We start from the raw sequence: 15,449 nt of genomic DNA, 5'->3' as shown, positions 1-15,449 counted from the left end.
AGGCATATGCAATGAGGGGAGCAGTGGAGGGATAGGGAGGCATGACATGCTCTCCATACACATGGCCTGCCTGCCAAAATTTACTGGATGGCAAGAATCCTAGATCTGTGGGCGAGGGTTGAGTCATGTTGTAAATCTCCTTTTCTAAGCAGCATGTGTAAAAAGTCCTCCATCTCAGGAAGGCAAGGTGGGGAAGAGAGGGGCAATATGTGGGGAAGGTGGTGGTCAGCAACCGGAAGCACAGATTTCATTCTAACACTAAAGCAGCCTCCTCAAATTACAAAGGGTCTATTCTGGAAGAAGCTAAGCGGGCTAGACTGAGGCTTTGGACAGAGTCTAAATACTACTGCCATGAAACTATATCATCGTAGTGTTGATAATTTCCCTGTAAAAAGCAAATCTTCCTATAACCGTAAATCAATCCCTCACTGCAATTTTAGAAATCAAAAAATAAATAAAATAAAATCCACTATTACCAGAAACTCTAACTGCTAGAAACTAGAAGCTGAGCTTCAGTATAATTAGGGGAAATTCTGAACAGTGCCCTGAGGCAGACCATACAAGAACAGAATAGAAAGAAGTTATATACGCATAGAAAGCTCGTTTAGGGAATAGGCTGTGCATAATGCAGACAGGCCCAGGAGTACAGACACTCCCTCCCTATAGCCAGCTTAGGGGCAGACTGTGAGCTGAGAAACTGGCAGATGGCTGCCCCAATAGCAACTGTGCACACTCCAATAGCCACCTCCTCCTGTCCACCCTTGAGCACAGGCTTAAGCTCCCATAAGGGGTGATGAGGGCCAGGAGACATTACCCTCAAAGAATAGTGCCCTTCCCTACAGAAAGGAAACATTTCCATCAGAAGGCAGAAGCAATTTCTTTCTGTGCAGAGAAAAGGAGCCGCAAACATAAAGTTACCCTTTCAAAAGAGACAGATGATCTCCACAAGCCAGCAGTGCCAAACCATCTGTAAAGGGTTTGCACATCCATCAGCACGAGTGGCTGGTGGGGAGGAGAAGGAGCATGGAAGGCCCACTCAGGGTACAGGACTCTCTGGCCTCAGACCACTTGTTATTTGATTGAACAGGCGTCCTGAGAGAGTGGAAACCTTTCCACTGGGGCTCTGTCTAGCCTGAGCAAAGGTGCAGCAAAGGTGCAAACTAGTGTTTTCAGCCTAGGTGCTTCCAATATTCCCAGTCCATACCCAAAGTCTGTCCACTTCAAGCCTCTGCATTCACAAGTCGTCAGGGGTAGTTTAGTGTTCAATCTTGAGCCAGACTTCTCTCACAACACCATCCCCCTCCTTTTCTTTTTTAGTCACATGTGACTAAAACAGAAATGACAGTTCACCAGTCTTATGCCTAAAATAACCGATAGAGAAATATGGCTTATGAACTCTTCATAATAAAATACATAATTCAGAGCTCAGCCATTTGTCACACTATTGAGTAATCCACACACATCCCAAGGGACTGACAATAAAATTTGTAAATCAGTACCAAAAAGCAGTACATCTTAGTCACTGAGTTAGAATACAAAGAACATTTTCTACATTGATTTTTTTAAAACTCACAAAACATGGGTTTCCAAGGGTAAATACTTGTGAGGGAGTTGTGTGCTGGAATGAAAGATTTTATACTTTCCATACTCGCCCGCCCCCCCAAAAGCTAACTTCAATGCAAAAATAAAAACTCCAAGATTCACATTCTCCCAATGATAATAATGGCTTTTTCTCCAAACCCTGCTATTAGCATGACGGAGATGGCCACATCAGTCATAAGAAAAGCACATGTACCTTCTGCAAGAAGAGCAAGCAAAATACCTGCTTTATACAAGAGAAAGGCACTTAAAACAAGAAAATGATAAATTATTGCAGAGCTGGGTTTGAACTTAATTTTCCTTCTAGATGATCAAACAGTGAGCATGAGTGTAAGGGTAGGCATTACAATCTGTAAACATATTGCCATAGTGACTGGTGCTTAGATAGAAGTATAAAACAGGCAGAACTCATTTATAGCCCAAGGAACAGAGACAAGTGCTCTGGTCATTAAGCCCTGCAGAGTCCTACTGCCCAAATGAGTGGCCTCCTCCCAAGGCCCTCTGTGGTATCACTACAGAATCAGACCTGGGTGTGTGTGTGTGTGTGTTATTATCTGACCAATTATCTGCCTCTCCTCAGGAAGCAGCAGGTATGCAAGGGCTAAAGAGGCATGCATTTGGGGCCCCTTTGTAAGAGCTCTCCTGGTGTGACCTGGTGTGCATGGCTCCACCCTAAAGAGTTTCTCCTTTACCTAACAGGTCACTTAGTCACTTATTTTAACTTTTTATCTTGGAATAATTTTAGACTTAGAGAAAAGATGAAAAAAGACTACAGAGTTCCCATATACCCTTCACACAACTTCCCCAACATCTTACGTAACCATAAAACTAAGAAATTAACATTGGTACCGTAGTAGTGACTAAACTACAGACTTTATTCCGATTCCATCACTTCTTCCTTTAATATTCTTTTTCCTATTCCAAAATCTAATTTAGATACCACATTGCATTTAGTTGTCACATCTCCTTAAGTCTCCTCCGATCTGTGATATCTCCTCAGTCTTTGTCCTTTTTGACTTGGATATACTTGAAGAGTATTGGTCAATACCTCAATTTGGATTTGTCTGATATCCACTCATTTTTACTAAAACAAAAACAACAGAAGCTAACATTTACCAAGCTATTACTATGTACCTGGCACTATAGTAAACACTTCGTATGTTTACCTTATTTACTACTTAAAATAACCCTATGAGGTAGGCATTATTACTTTCCCTATTTTACAGATGATATTTCATTAAACCTTAGTGGAATCAAGTAACTTGCCCAAGGCTATCCAGCTGTAAAAGGCAGAGCTAAGGTGTAGTAAACCTGGGCAGACTGACTCTACAACACTGTACTATCTATGTATTCAAGGCACTGCAACAACGACCAGTGCCAAAATACAACATGGATTCTGCCTTCTGTCATTCCCCTCTCTGAAGGGCATGTCACTCAGAAGAAAGGGCATTCCAGACATTTCCCCTGCCCCCCAAGGAGACAAACTAATCCACTTTAATTCCTAAGTTCTACCTATATAACTATAAATTTCTTTCTCTTGACAAGAAACATCTTCCTGGTCTAAGGACAAAGAAGAGGCCATTGTTCTCTTGAGACCTCACTCCGAACTACCAGGCAGATGGGAAATATATGAGCATGCAACTGTGCTCAACTCAAGAGAACTCTCTTCCAAGGGCCTTTGCAAGTAGAGGCATTGCGGTCACAGGACAAAAAAGAAAGAAAGAAAGAAAAAACACCCTTCTAAGGTTGCTTCTTTTCCACATTATGCACAGGAATGTCCAATGATGGGTAACATAAGCTGGTACCTCCTTTTCAGCATTAAGTTCTTTGGGAAAGTTGAGGCACAACCCATTCATATAGCACATGGGGTGTGGGTCAAGGGGCAGGGCTGTGGGAGACAAGATGAGAAGAACTCCGGCTGCACTCCAGAATTTGTTTTTTAATGCTTATGACTTTAGATCACTCAGTTCCATAGACTTGATTTTTCCTAAATCCCTTCTTAGGCAATGCTAATGTGTTTTTCCTCTTATTCTAACTGATCAGCGAAATACATGGCTGGAAGGATCGGCTTGGAAGTAATTTCTTTGATGCTGACAGTTGAAAAAATATTCCCCAGCTACACACTCCACATATATCCACCCTTGTGACCTGCTACTTAGCTGTAGGTAGAGGTCACTAGAGCAAGGAACGAAAGGAGGTAAAAGGGCAGGTAGCAAGGGAGGGAAGAAGGAAGAAGAACTGAGAGCACTAAAAGGCAAAAGAGAGAAAAAAGTAGAAACGAAAGGAAGAAGGGAGGGAGGGAAAAAGGGAAGGAGGACATTTTATTCAAACTGAGTCACTACAGGACCAAGACACTCACTGACATACATAAGCATTGTTAGATGATGCCAGTAAATAGGTGAAAAGACTCAGCCTTCCTTAGATTTGTCTTTCTCTTACTTCTTTCCATTTCTCTTCACCCCCAAAATGTACCCCACAATCCCATCATTAAGATGGACTCTTGTAAATCAAATATTTCATCTGGTTACCACTATTACTGCCAGCTTTGTGCAAGAAAGAACCCCTCTCCTTTGAAACCTACCATTCTATACCTAACACTCCAAGGTATCTTCAGCTAGCTATTTTGTTCAAATATCAGAGGTCAAAATACTAATGGTCTTTAGGGAACAATTCTTCCAGCCTCTCCATCTGCAGCCTAAGCCAGTGGGAATCTAAAGCCAGTTTACAGCCCTCAAATTACACTGCACACAGGGCTACTTACTCCACTGTGTTTAGGGACATCTGGATCTACCCTTATAATCCAAAGGTCTAACCTAGAAAATGAAGACAGGGTAGCTTGAATAATTCTGTAACCTCATGAATAATTTCCCCTCAAATTCACATTATTTTGTTCCCACATATACCTCAAATAATACCACTTTCAAATAATGATCCTGCAGTTGCTATCTTCAGAAGAAAAGCAATCTTAGGAAAAACAATGTGATCTGAGGCTCCTTCACTGACCAACCACAGGCTCCAAAAGAGACCCTGAGAAGTTGTAACTACTCCTTTATGGAGCACCTGGGAGCTCTCCTTAAATAATGTAAACAAAACACCAAGCACAAGGGACCTTCTCCCAAAATATTAGTTTTTCCCATCCCTCTAAAAGCTAGAGTTTCTGGGTTCTATTCTGTCTCAGCCATTCTTGGCCATGAGATACTAGGCAACCTCTTCACCCTCTGTCCAAAAGTGTGCATTGGCAAAACCAGGATAACATATTGGAGATTAACGAGGTGATGTTAATGAAAAATTCAGGGGGCTACTGGGGTTGGGGATAGGGAGATTTTTTTTTTTCCTAGAGAAAAGAAAAAAAAGAAAAAAAAATCTTTACAAATATACCATACTATCATTCCATAAAAACTCACCTCTGCCCAGATAAACTAATTACAGCCACGGATAATCAAATCTGAAAACTTTTTAATCCAAAGAAATGGTTCCCTCCTTTCAAACAACTGCATTATACAAATCAGAAACAGACTATTCTGGAATTAACAAAATGAAACTCAATCTTTGTTTATCCAAATCAACACATTATGGGGAATAAGGCAAGATCAACAACCTAGTAGTTATGAATAACAACAAAATAAAACCCTAACATGAACAGAAATACAATTAGCCTGATTAGAGCACAAGCAACTAAAGGCTTACAAGAGAGACTCCTGCTCTGCTTCATTCAGGTTCTTCTCAGGCCTGCCTAGAGGATCAATGGCTAGTAGGGTGCCACTCTCACTCTGACGTGGGGCATTACCAGGGGTCTCCAAGAGTCTTGATGTTCTGTTTCAGAAGAGGGAAAGTTAGAGCAGGTTCAGAGAAGCTTCTGACAAAGCTCTCTAGTTTGCCCCACAGGCCTGCTAGACAAAGGTCTCCCTCACCAACACCAAAGACAATCCAAAAGTTCCCGTAAGGATCTATCAGTCCTCACACTGCAGCTATCCACTGCTCCAGAATGTCACTAAACCCACTGATCCTGGATGCCACAAAGTCAAAATGTCAGGTGTAAAATGGACCCTTCCTAATGCTCAGCAATGCTTAGTTCTGACCTCTTGATTATCTAAGCACCTTCCTCACAGTGGTTCTTCCTAACCTTTCATTCCTTAAGCATCCTTCTCTTTCATCATCCTAGGTAGAAGCCCCACCCTTGGCTTGGCTCGGAAAACTGAAGCTTCCTTAATTTCCTTAATTTCCTTCTACACTTCTCCCCTTTTTCCTTGTTTTCTTCTAGCCTACGCTTCTAATTTCCAAGGCTCATCATATTCACAAGGCCAAGACTTTCCATCTGCCACCTAAACAATTTTGCCTCATCAATGATCTCCTCTCTGGGATTTCAAATCCGTCGACACTGGTTCCTTTCCCCTCTGCCTTCCAATATACATGAAAGCTCTCTCTACTAAACTTCAATGACCCTGCCTCTAAGAAATCTTTTCTTCGGGACCCCTCCCTTGTGTTCTCACAGAGCTATATTCCTGTCCGGGGTCCTCCTCCACCATAACCCCAGACAGGCAAGCCTCTGTCAATGCCCACCATAGTATCTCCCACATCAAGCACTACCTGAAAAGGTTCAGCAAATATAATATGAAATAAACGAGTTTTTTGATGTAGCTATCTCTGAAATTACTTTTATTCTCCCACTTATTCTCAAACCCAGGAGTTTACATCACCTTTCATTTCCTCACCTCCCATTCACAGCATGGCCCCTGACAGGACTCACTCATCTTTACATCTCTACAACTTTAGATCTACTGCCTTGTCAGTTCTCCTTACCTCCCCTCCGTCCTATCACTCCCCTATGCTGCCCACCAGCACCACACCATTATTTTCCTACAGATCCCTGTTTCTCCAGGCAGGTAACAGTTATATTCACTTTTATGTCTCTGTTCATGTCATCCCCCCTCCATTCATGCTTCCTTCCTACCTGTCCTCTTCTCTATCTAATCAAATATTACCTCCTATTAAGTTACCTCCTATTAGTTCCTACCTCCAGTGCTGTGACAAAACTAAGAATGGAACAGGTTCTAGAAAAGGGCTTCTCTTTCCCGCTCCAGGACAGCCCTTGAGAGCTATTCCCAGTCCTAGCTAGTCCCAACTTGGAGACGGCTTGGATAGTCTTAGCCAGCAGGGTGAGAGGCCAATATTATAGAAAGAAGGGAAGTCAGGGCTACAAAGATTGTCTGAACTAAAGCCAACCTCTGGACATGAGGGCTGGAACTGGTTTTAGCAGCTAATTTTCCATTTTCTCTACTCCAGTTAAGTTTTTCATTGCAGCCAGTCTAGCCATATGATTTTTGAGAGCTGAGGCTTGCCACTCTTCTAAGTACTCTTTATTAAACCTCAGAGAGAACAGGTGGATCGAGGAGGCAGAGAAAGAGAAGGATAGGGGCCTAGAATGAGCATTAGGCATATAAATGCTTGTTAGAAAGCGTGCAACCAACAGCTGCTATCCATTACTACCCAAGTCCACAGATTGAAAACTGGACCCTGGGCTGCCCCATCCAGGTAATAAAGGCCAAAGCCCAGGCAGAGATACTCTGTTGCCAACATGGAGCTCAGCCAGTTCGTCTCAAAGTAGCCTCAACCTTGGCAGTGGCTGCCATAGAGATCACAGGCCTTCCTACCCTGGCCTCTACCTGTTACCCCAAGGGGTATGAGATTTGCCTGCTAAGGAGCAGAGGTCAGCCATCCAGTGAGAACCCCGCATATGGGAAATGAGGTCTATCTGAAGAGACCTAAACTGTCCAAATGCATTCTATCCTTCTCTCCTAGAACTGGGTAATTTGGAGCCTCAAAAATTGTTCCTACAGGCCTCAAGAGGCCTGGCATCCTGCTATGCCCCAAGCAGTTCCCTTAACTCAATTACCAAGAGCAAAGGAGATGCTCAGAGTGGAGAATGATGAACAAAGGCTGGGAGGTAGCAATAATGGATGAAATGGGCCAGAAGTATAGGAAGAGAGGAACAAATGAAGTTCTTGAGGAATCCCCAGAAGACTTCGAAGACTTTAAAGTGGGAGGGGAAAGCACTGTGCAGAAAAAACACCAAAAATAAGTTTTCTTGAACGCCTCACCCAAAAAAGTTGCTAGAGACAGCAACTTGTGTTTTAAAAAGAGACAGACTACCCCAACAACACATGAAAACCATACTGTTTCTTCTATCCAGCCCCTGTTCCACATTTCCAGCACTGCACTTGAGTCAGGGTAAAAGATCATCCAACAGAGGCCACATGCTATACTCTCCCCCTCAGGCCGTTACCTCCTGGTGACCAACAAAAAATCCAACTGCACCCTCTGATGTGCCACAGGAGCTTAGGTATGAACACCCATGGCTCATGGGCCTAGAGGGGTATGTTTATGTATGCTTGTGTGTAAAGGATGAGACAGAAGCAGGTATCCTCTTGGGGACCTTCCTGGAAAATGAGAGGACCCCTAAGGAAGATCCCTCCAGACCAGGGGATAAAGGAAGAGCTGGGGAGGTGGCAGAATGCACTGAGAGCTTTGTCCTGTGGTCCTACCTCAATTGCAACCTGTAATATAAAATATATTTGGTCTTTATCCCCCAGTTCCTGGGACAGAGTTTCTAAAAGCTAAGTGATAGAAGTATCTTTTTTTCATCCTGAGTTTATGTTGATGAGATGACTTTTGGTGAGTGACCTTTAGATAACTTTAAAATGGGGGAAGGTCACCAGAAAGACTAAGCTATGATTAGAGGGTTGGAACTTGTAGCTCCATCCCCCTACCGCCAAGGAGGGAAGAGGGGCTGTAGACTGAGTCGCCAATGGCCAATGGTTTAATCAATCATGCCTAAGTAATAAAGCCTCTAAAAAAGCCCCTAAACGACAAGGTTAAGAGAGTTTCTGGGTTGGTGAACACACAGAAGTGTTGGGAAGGTGGTGTGCCCAGAGAGGGCATGGGAGCTCTACACCTCTTCCCCCATATCTTGCCCTATGCATCTCTTCCACTTGGCTGTTCCTGAGTTGTACCTTAACAATAAATCAGTAAACGTTAAGTAAAGTGTTTTTCTGAGTTCTGCAAGCTGTTCTAGCAAATTACTGAACCTGAGAAGGGTGTCGTGGAAACCCCCAACTTACAGCTGGTCTGTCAAAAAAGTACAGGTGGCCTGGAACTTGCAACACATCTGAAGTACCAGAAGGGACATTATGCCATTAAACTGTGCAATATGACACTAAGTCCAGGTAGATAGCATCAGGATTGAAGTGAACTGCTGGACATCCAGTTGGTGTTAGAACACTGAGTAATCACACAGCCCATCCAAGTTGCAAACAGCCAAAGGCCTCACAAACAATCCCACAGAATCACCCAGACCAGAGGTAGGTGCTCCTTCAGACAGATGTCCAGGCCTGCAGGAAATCAGACTCCTCTTTTAAATACCTGAAACAGAGTAGTTGGTCTACTATAAATGAGGTTTTTAAAATTCAGTTCCCTCCTTTTGCTCATGCAGATCTGAAATGATCTGACCAGATGGCTGGTGCTCTATAATTCTTGGATTGCTCTCATCAGTTGCTGATGATTTGTTTTTTTTCTACCCCCACCCTTCCCCCCCTCTCATATGAACGTGTTCCTGCAGAGGCTTCCTGCATGCTCCCATCAAGTAGGCTCTTTGTGCTAATGCTAGTATTTAGGAGGTTCTCACAGCCCCCTGGAAGTCAGCTTAGGTCAATAATGAGCATCGGGTTTGAGCTACCTTGAGTCCACTTTGGGTCAACACACAGCACTGGCTAATTGGCAGGACAAGGGGACCCTTCGCCCAGGCTGCCTTGTTGCCTTCATTTCTCCTTCAGGTCCCCAAGGAAAAGGAGGCAGCAAAGGTATATTTTTTCAAATGACAACAATAACCACTTATTGAATATTTCCTATGTGCCAGGCCCTATGTGAAACATTTCATTTATGTTAGTCTTGTTTCAGTCTCAATTCATTCCTATGAAGTATTTTCATCCCTATTTTCAGATGAGGAAACTAAGGTTCAGATTCTAATCAAAGAGACCAAGACCACATAACTCAAAAAGAGAACTAAAGGGTTGGAGGTATAACATCATAAAATTTGACGCACTGCTCTACCGAGATCTCAGGGATCAAGAGAGAAGGCCCTTCCCATACCCCTCTTTATGCCCTAACTGAACACAAGACACTTCCACAAGAATAGCCAAAACATTTTGGTGCCTTTTTCTATATCGTGTCCTCTGTGAACTATGAACTGCTGGAAGGCAGAGATCATGTCCCATTTGCTACCCAGACAGACAGTATGGTATCGTGGTTAGGAGCCCAGACTTAGGGTCAGACAAAGCTAGAGTTGAATTCTGACTCTACCAGTTATTAGTTGTTTGACGAAGTCAGTTTTCCTGAGGTTCAGTTTTGTCTATAAAAATGAGAGTAGTTATAGCACCTGCCCTCAAAGAATTCCTGGCACAGTCGAAGCTCAGTAAATGTGAGCTATTGTCTGTATCTCTGACTACCAGTACAGTACCTGGCACAAAATAGGACCTCAGAAAATGCTTGGAGAACAGAAGTACCACCATATACGGCTGTGACCAGCTTTCTATAATAATAAGTGCACAGGCATAGTATCCTAGATTTCAGGGATTCTCAGCCATAGGGCAAATTCCTGAGTTCCCTGCCCAGAACCCACAGGATCTGCCAGCAAACAGCTTTCCTCTGCTTGCTTGTGAACAGCTGATGCTGAATCCACATTCAAATGCTTGCTGTGCCTCCATAAGGTGAGACAGATCCCAAAATAAACCAGGAGAGAGAGAGGGGGGGGGGAGGGAGAGAGAGAGAGAGAGACAAGAAAATCACTTCTAGGAACAAGAGGCTCATGGTGAGAATGCTAACAGTAGTAACAGAGGCAGGCAGACTTTAGAATAGGGACCTGCAACACCTCCAGGGCTGATGGGAAGGCCCATGAAGTCATGGGTGGTCCCGTGATATTCCAACCCATGACTGAATTCTGCCTTCAAATGAACCCAAACCAGGTACACCAGTATCTCCTTCTCAGAGGCCTGACGACAACAGAGCTGAGGTCCTCCCTTCAGATATCTGATAAGGACAGAAGGCACTGAACTGGGGTCAACACTTTGCCATTTTCTGAAAAATGCCCAAAAGATACACCACCATATTCCTGTGTCACATCCCTGACTCTCAGGTAGAAAATACAATGTTATCTCCTCCTGCTCTCTCATCAAAATTCTCTGTGAAGAGAGAGAGCATTATATGATCAGGAAACTCAATCCTCACCAGAAGTTCCCTTCCTCACCTAAGGAAAGAAATAACAGGAAGGCTACACCCTCACTGGCATTTAAGTCCACAATCGAGTTGAATGGGTAGAACAAATGGAAAATCTACCACTTAAAATCAGAACTGCTGTGTACTGACTGATGTCTTCATGTCAAGAACCCTCACAACAGTCTCTGCTACAGGAAAGGCAGGACATTTCTCCCACATCGCCAACAGAGAAAATGAAGGGCAGCAGAATTCAGTGACTTGTCCAATATCCCCTAAGTAGTAAAGCTACGATTTGAACCCAGAACTGCCATGTCTAAAGTCTGTCCTCTTATTCACTAAATTATCTACCCATCAAATAAGTTCTCAGGACTGACTATATTCCTTTAATCTTTAGGAGCTGTGTTGGAAGCTCCCAGGTAGCATTCAGAATGTGGAGAACTAAATATTATACTCTGGCAAGTGTCAGCTATTCACACAGACCACTAAGAAGTCAATTTCCCACCCACAGACATAGAAACAAAACTTTCTCGATATATGCACAGAACACTTCAATCTGATACCTGGGCCTAAAAGAGCCTTGTCTGACTCCCTAGCCCCAGACTCAGAACCATCCTACATCAGACACTGAGGTAGGCACAAGGCCCTCATCAGTACTACTTTGGGGGTGAGTGTAGGCAATTAACACTTAAGATGGGGCAGGGCACGACTGGAACTAGAGTTGCTTTACCCCTGAGTTGTGGGGCCTGTGTCTGTACTCAATTGCAACACACCAGCCTTTGGGACAGCTTCAGCGAAATCTGGAGAAGAATTTATGGAGGGCTCTTAAAAAACAAGAAGGCATTAAGTTAAATGTAAAAATCAGTGTTCCACTCTAATTTTCCAAGAGGCACTCAGAGTCCTCAACCTGCCCTTGTCATATATGCTCTGGCTCTCCCTCCCCAAGGCTACAGAGAGGGGCTCTTTGCTTAGCCATTAACAGCAGCCCGACTGGCCAGAAGGTCAGGCAAGCGCCCTGGGTCAGAACTTCCTCGCTTATTCTTCAATTTGGACCAGGACCTTGAATGGTGCCACAAGAAGCAGGGAAGCATAGGACATTGCTCCATTAGCTCCAGGCACTTGTCTGGTTTAAAGCAGTACAAGTACTTTTAACCACATAAAACCAGTGGATATAGCCCATGTCTTCTACTCCCCACTCCTGAGAACTCCTCTAGTTTTAGTTCTAAAGAACCAGGGGCTCAGTTCTCAGGGAAGCTAGGGGAGGGGAGCCAGAGGTTGGATCTACTGAACCAGTACCTCTGTTCCTAAAACCTCCCTCTACCCAACACCATTAACTCCTACCTGGCTTCCTTGGTGCTTCATCATTCCTGTGTGGTAGCAACTACCTGTATGCAAGTCCAGCAGGAGTGATATTACAACCAGAAAGTTGGCTAACACAGCAAATGCTGCCTTGCCAGCACAGCAGCAATGGGGGCAATGAGGACATAGTGATGACTATCGGCAAGGAGCTGATGAAACTACACTATGGCAGCTGCCAGGGCTTGCCATTTACCCTACTACAGTGTAGAACACAGACAGCCTACACCTGAGAACAAGTCCAAGTGTCACCATAGTGGGGCTCTAGCCAAGGATAGCTGGGACCAGGAGGACCAGGGAGAGGAAGGTAGGTCTAGACTCTGGGGTCAATGACATAGGACAAATTAGTTGAATGACATAGGTCAACTTCTCTGAGCCTCAATGTTTCCATAAGAAAGAAAATAATAGTTTCTATTTTTGTGAAGATTGAACAAGACTATGCGCATGAAGCACATAACTGAATGTGAATATAGTAAACACTCCATAATTGCTGGCTACTTTCATTATTATTTTAAGCCCTGCCCCAAGCTCATAAAAGGGTTAGAAAGTTATTCTTCTGAGGATGCCCCATTTAAAAACCAGGCCAGGACGAGCCCCTATTTCTTGGCACAGGTTCCTTTAGCAAAAGAACCCTCCTGCCCCTCACCGCTGCTGAGGACTCTCCTGTGAACAATATTTCAGCAGCACTGAACAGAGCAGAGGAGCCCAAAATAGCATTTGCAGAACGAGGCACATGTCACTGCCTCTCCTGTGCTTCAAAAGTGCAAGGAAAGAAAGTTTTCAATCACTTGCTCAGAAAGCTTGGGCACCCACCACCTGCATTCCTTCCAGGGCACTCAGACACTGCAATCTCTGTTCTGCAGGAAAATGAAGGTCCCTGAGCCCTGTAGGAGCAACCACCACTCTGATGGACCACATTGTTCCCTCTAGCAGGCCAAAGAGTGGTTGCTTCTTCAAAGTATCCCTGTGGGGACAAAGGACATATGTGGGGACAGGGCTGGGCTTGGTACCTGGCCGAAGGGCCTGCCACTCATGGGTCGGGTGAAACACATTCAGAACCTCGGGGTCCAGCTCCTCCTCTGCTGTGGTTTCCTTTCTCTCTGTTTCTTTGGTGCTGCTCCTCTCTGGGTTGGTCAGAGCAAACTCCTTCAGAGAAAAAAAACACAGGGCATGACCAACCACAGCTAAACACCAGGTAAACAGAAAATGACCTAGGGTGGAACTCTCCCCATTTCTAGGCCCCACCTTCCCTCCCCAGCCATGTTCGGACTTTTCACAAGAATAGCTTCATAACCAGCATGAGTGGGGCAATATGGCTAAATGGACACAGCATATGTTATATGTATGTAGCACTTTTGTATATGAATAAGGAAAAAGTTCACAAAGTTCTATATTACCTCCAGGGAATTAAGGGAACGCACTGGAGTTAGCGAAAGGAGAAAATAAGACCCTTTTACTTTTTACTTGATATGCTACTACACTATTTGATATTTAAAACTCATACCTATTGCTCTTACAATTAAAAAAAGAATATATTCATAAAAGTAAAAACACACATATAAACAGGAGAATAAGGTCTCAAATAGCCACCCCAGATGTACAAAAGCTAGCAGCTGAGGCCCACTTGATTCCTAAGCAGCCTAGCAGGGCACAATAAGGACCTGGCTATCTCCCCAGGTGCCTGTGGAACATAAATGACTACTTAGGACATTCCAGTCCATGTAGAAAGTGGCGTAAATGGGAAGCTGGGAGTCCAGCTGGGCTGAGGAAGGAATTAGTCCAGGTTGGAAACCTCTTCTTAAAACCTGTTTCCTTCTACCCCATGGAGAACATGGAGAATTAATGAAATGGTGTCAGTAGAGCACTTTGAGCTCAGAAGACAGAGATGCAAGATAAATACAAAGTATTTTCATTTTGCTCCTCCTCAGCCTCTCTTCCTTCCAGTCCCATTTTTAAACCTGTTCTTGCATAAGAGCAGTAAGGCCTCAGGAAACTGGAACCAGGAGGTTCCAGAGCTCTGGAAAATTATATTTGGGAAGACAAGAAGGAACCCACACTAGCATACTGGGAGGTTATTTTCCTCTACCTCCCAATTCTTCCCCTAATAACAGCAAGTATAACCATAGATTCCTCCTATGAACCTAAACCTATATTAAGTACTTTACATAGACCTCATTTTGGCTCTCAATGATTCTAACGTTGCATGGGAGTTAACAAAGCATCTCTTTCAAGCAGTGCTCCAGCTCCAGGTAGGTATCGCCACCTGCCTGGGTCCCTCAGGGTCTGACCCTTAATTAACTGTCAAAGGAAAGGTTAAGACGTTAAGGTGTTGGTGATAACAGTGTAAAGCCCCTCCAAGGATTTTCACATTTTAACAAGAAATAAAGGCATAAAATTCAGATGGCAGGATATCGTATCTTTTTAAGGACCAGTAAGGAAAATATCTTGGACAAGAAAAGGCCCTCAAATCATGTCACAAGTAATGGGGGCACTGACTACAGCATAAGAGGTAAGAACTCAAGCTCTGCATCAGATAATCTAAACTTCAAATCCCAGTTTCTTGTGGCTCTAGGAAACTTACTCAACTTTCTTAGCCTCAGTCTCCACATATGTAAAGCAGAGGTAATAACATCTAACTCATACATTAGATAAAATACTAACTTGTAAACCACTACCCCTACATACACAGTAGCTGTAACTCTTACAAAGACAGTCATAGGTTCTGGGTTGAATGAGTCTGTGCTGTGACATCCAACAGAGACTACACAATATGGTATCATGTAGGCAGGTCGGGTTTGGGTTGTGGTCACCTATGCAGCCTCGCCCCTTAAACCCCTCCTACCCCTTCAACTTGAAGTTTGCACAAATCTGAACTCAAAAGAAAACCAGGAGCAGAAAAGAAGATGTGCTTCCAAGACTAAAGAGCAGACAGACTAGCAGGAGGCACCCTACATTCTGAGGGTATGGACATCAAACCTCTAACAGTCGAGTTTCTAAGGGCAGACTCTTTGTCAATCTCTTTCACCACTGTATGCCCCATGCCTAGCACAGGGCTTAGTTTGTAATCACTGAACAAAGGAAGGAGAGAATGTTTCCAACTTTCCCACAGGCAGGTATGTCTTTTGGATGCCTTGGACTGAGGCAAGCCCAAAGTAGCTGAGTCTGCTGGAAGCCAGGCACTAGCCACATATTCCAGAACAAAGACCACCTTGTCACCTAAATACCTGGAG

The 15,449-nt window shown here is 43.9% G+C and overlaps 1 protein-coding gene across 6 annotated transcripts in view; it reads right to left on the bottom strand.

Annotated features, from left to right (window-relative positions):
- SIL1 (SIL1 nucleotide exchange factor) overlaps positions 1-15,449 on the bottom strand; it is a 174,642-nt gene that overhangs the window by 111,229 nt on the left and 47,964 nt on the right. For all 6 annotated transcript variants that reach the window (XM_016160604.2, XM_016160601.2, XM_016160606.2 and 3 more), the window contains one exon: positions 13,230-13,365. In XM_016160604.2, coding sequence (XP_016016090.2) covers positions 13,230-13,365 — 136 coding nt within the window. The remainder of the gene's footprint in view (positions 1-13,229; positions 13,366-15,449) is intronic.

This window comes from Rousettus aegyptiacus, unplaced genomic scaffold (assembly GCF_014176215.1).
Source record: "Rousettus aegyptiacus isolate mRouAeg1 unplaced genomic scaffold, mRouAeg1.p scaffold_m13_p_7, whole genome shotgun sequence".
In the NCBI taxonomy this organism is placed as follows: Eukaryota; Metazoa; Chordata; class Mammalia; order Chiroptera; family Pteropodidae; genus Rousettus; species Rousettus aegyptiacus.
This window is presented reverse-complemented; position numbering and strand designations above follow the sequence as displayed.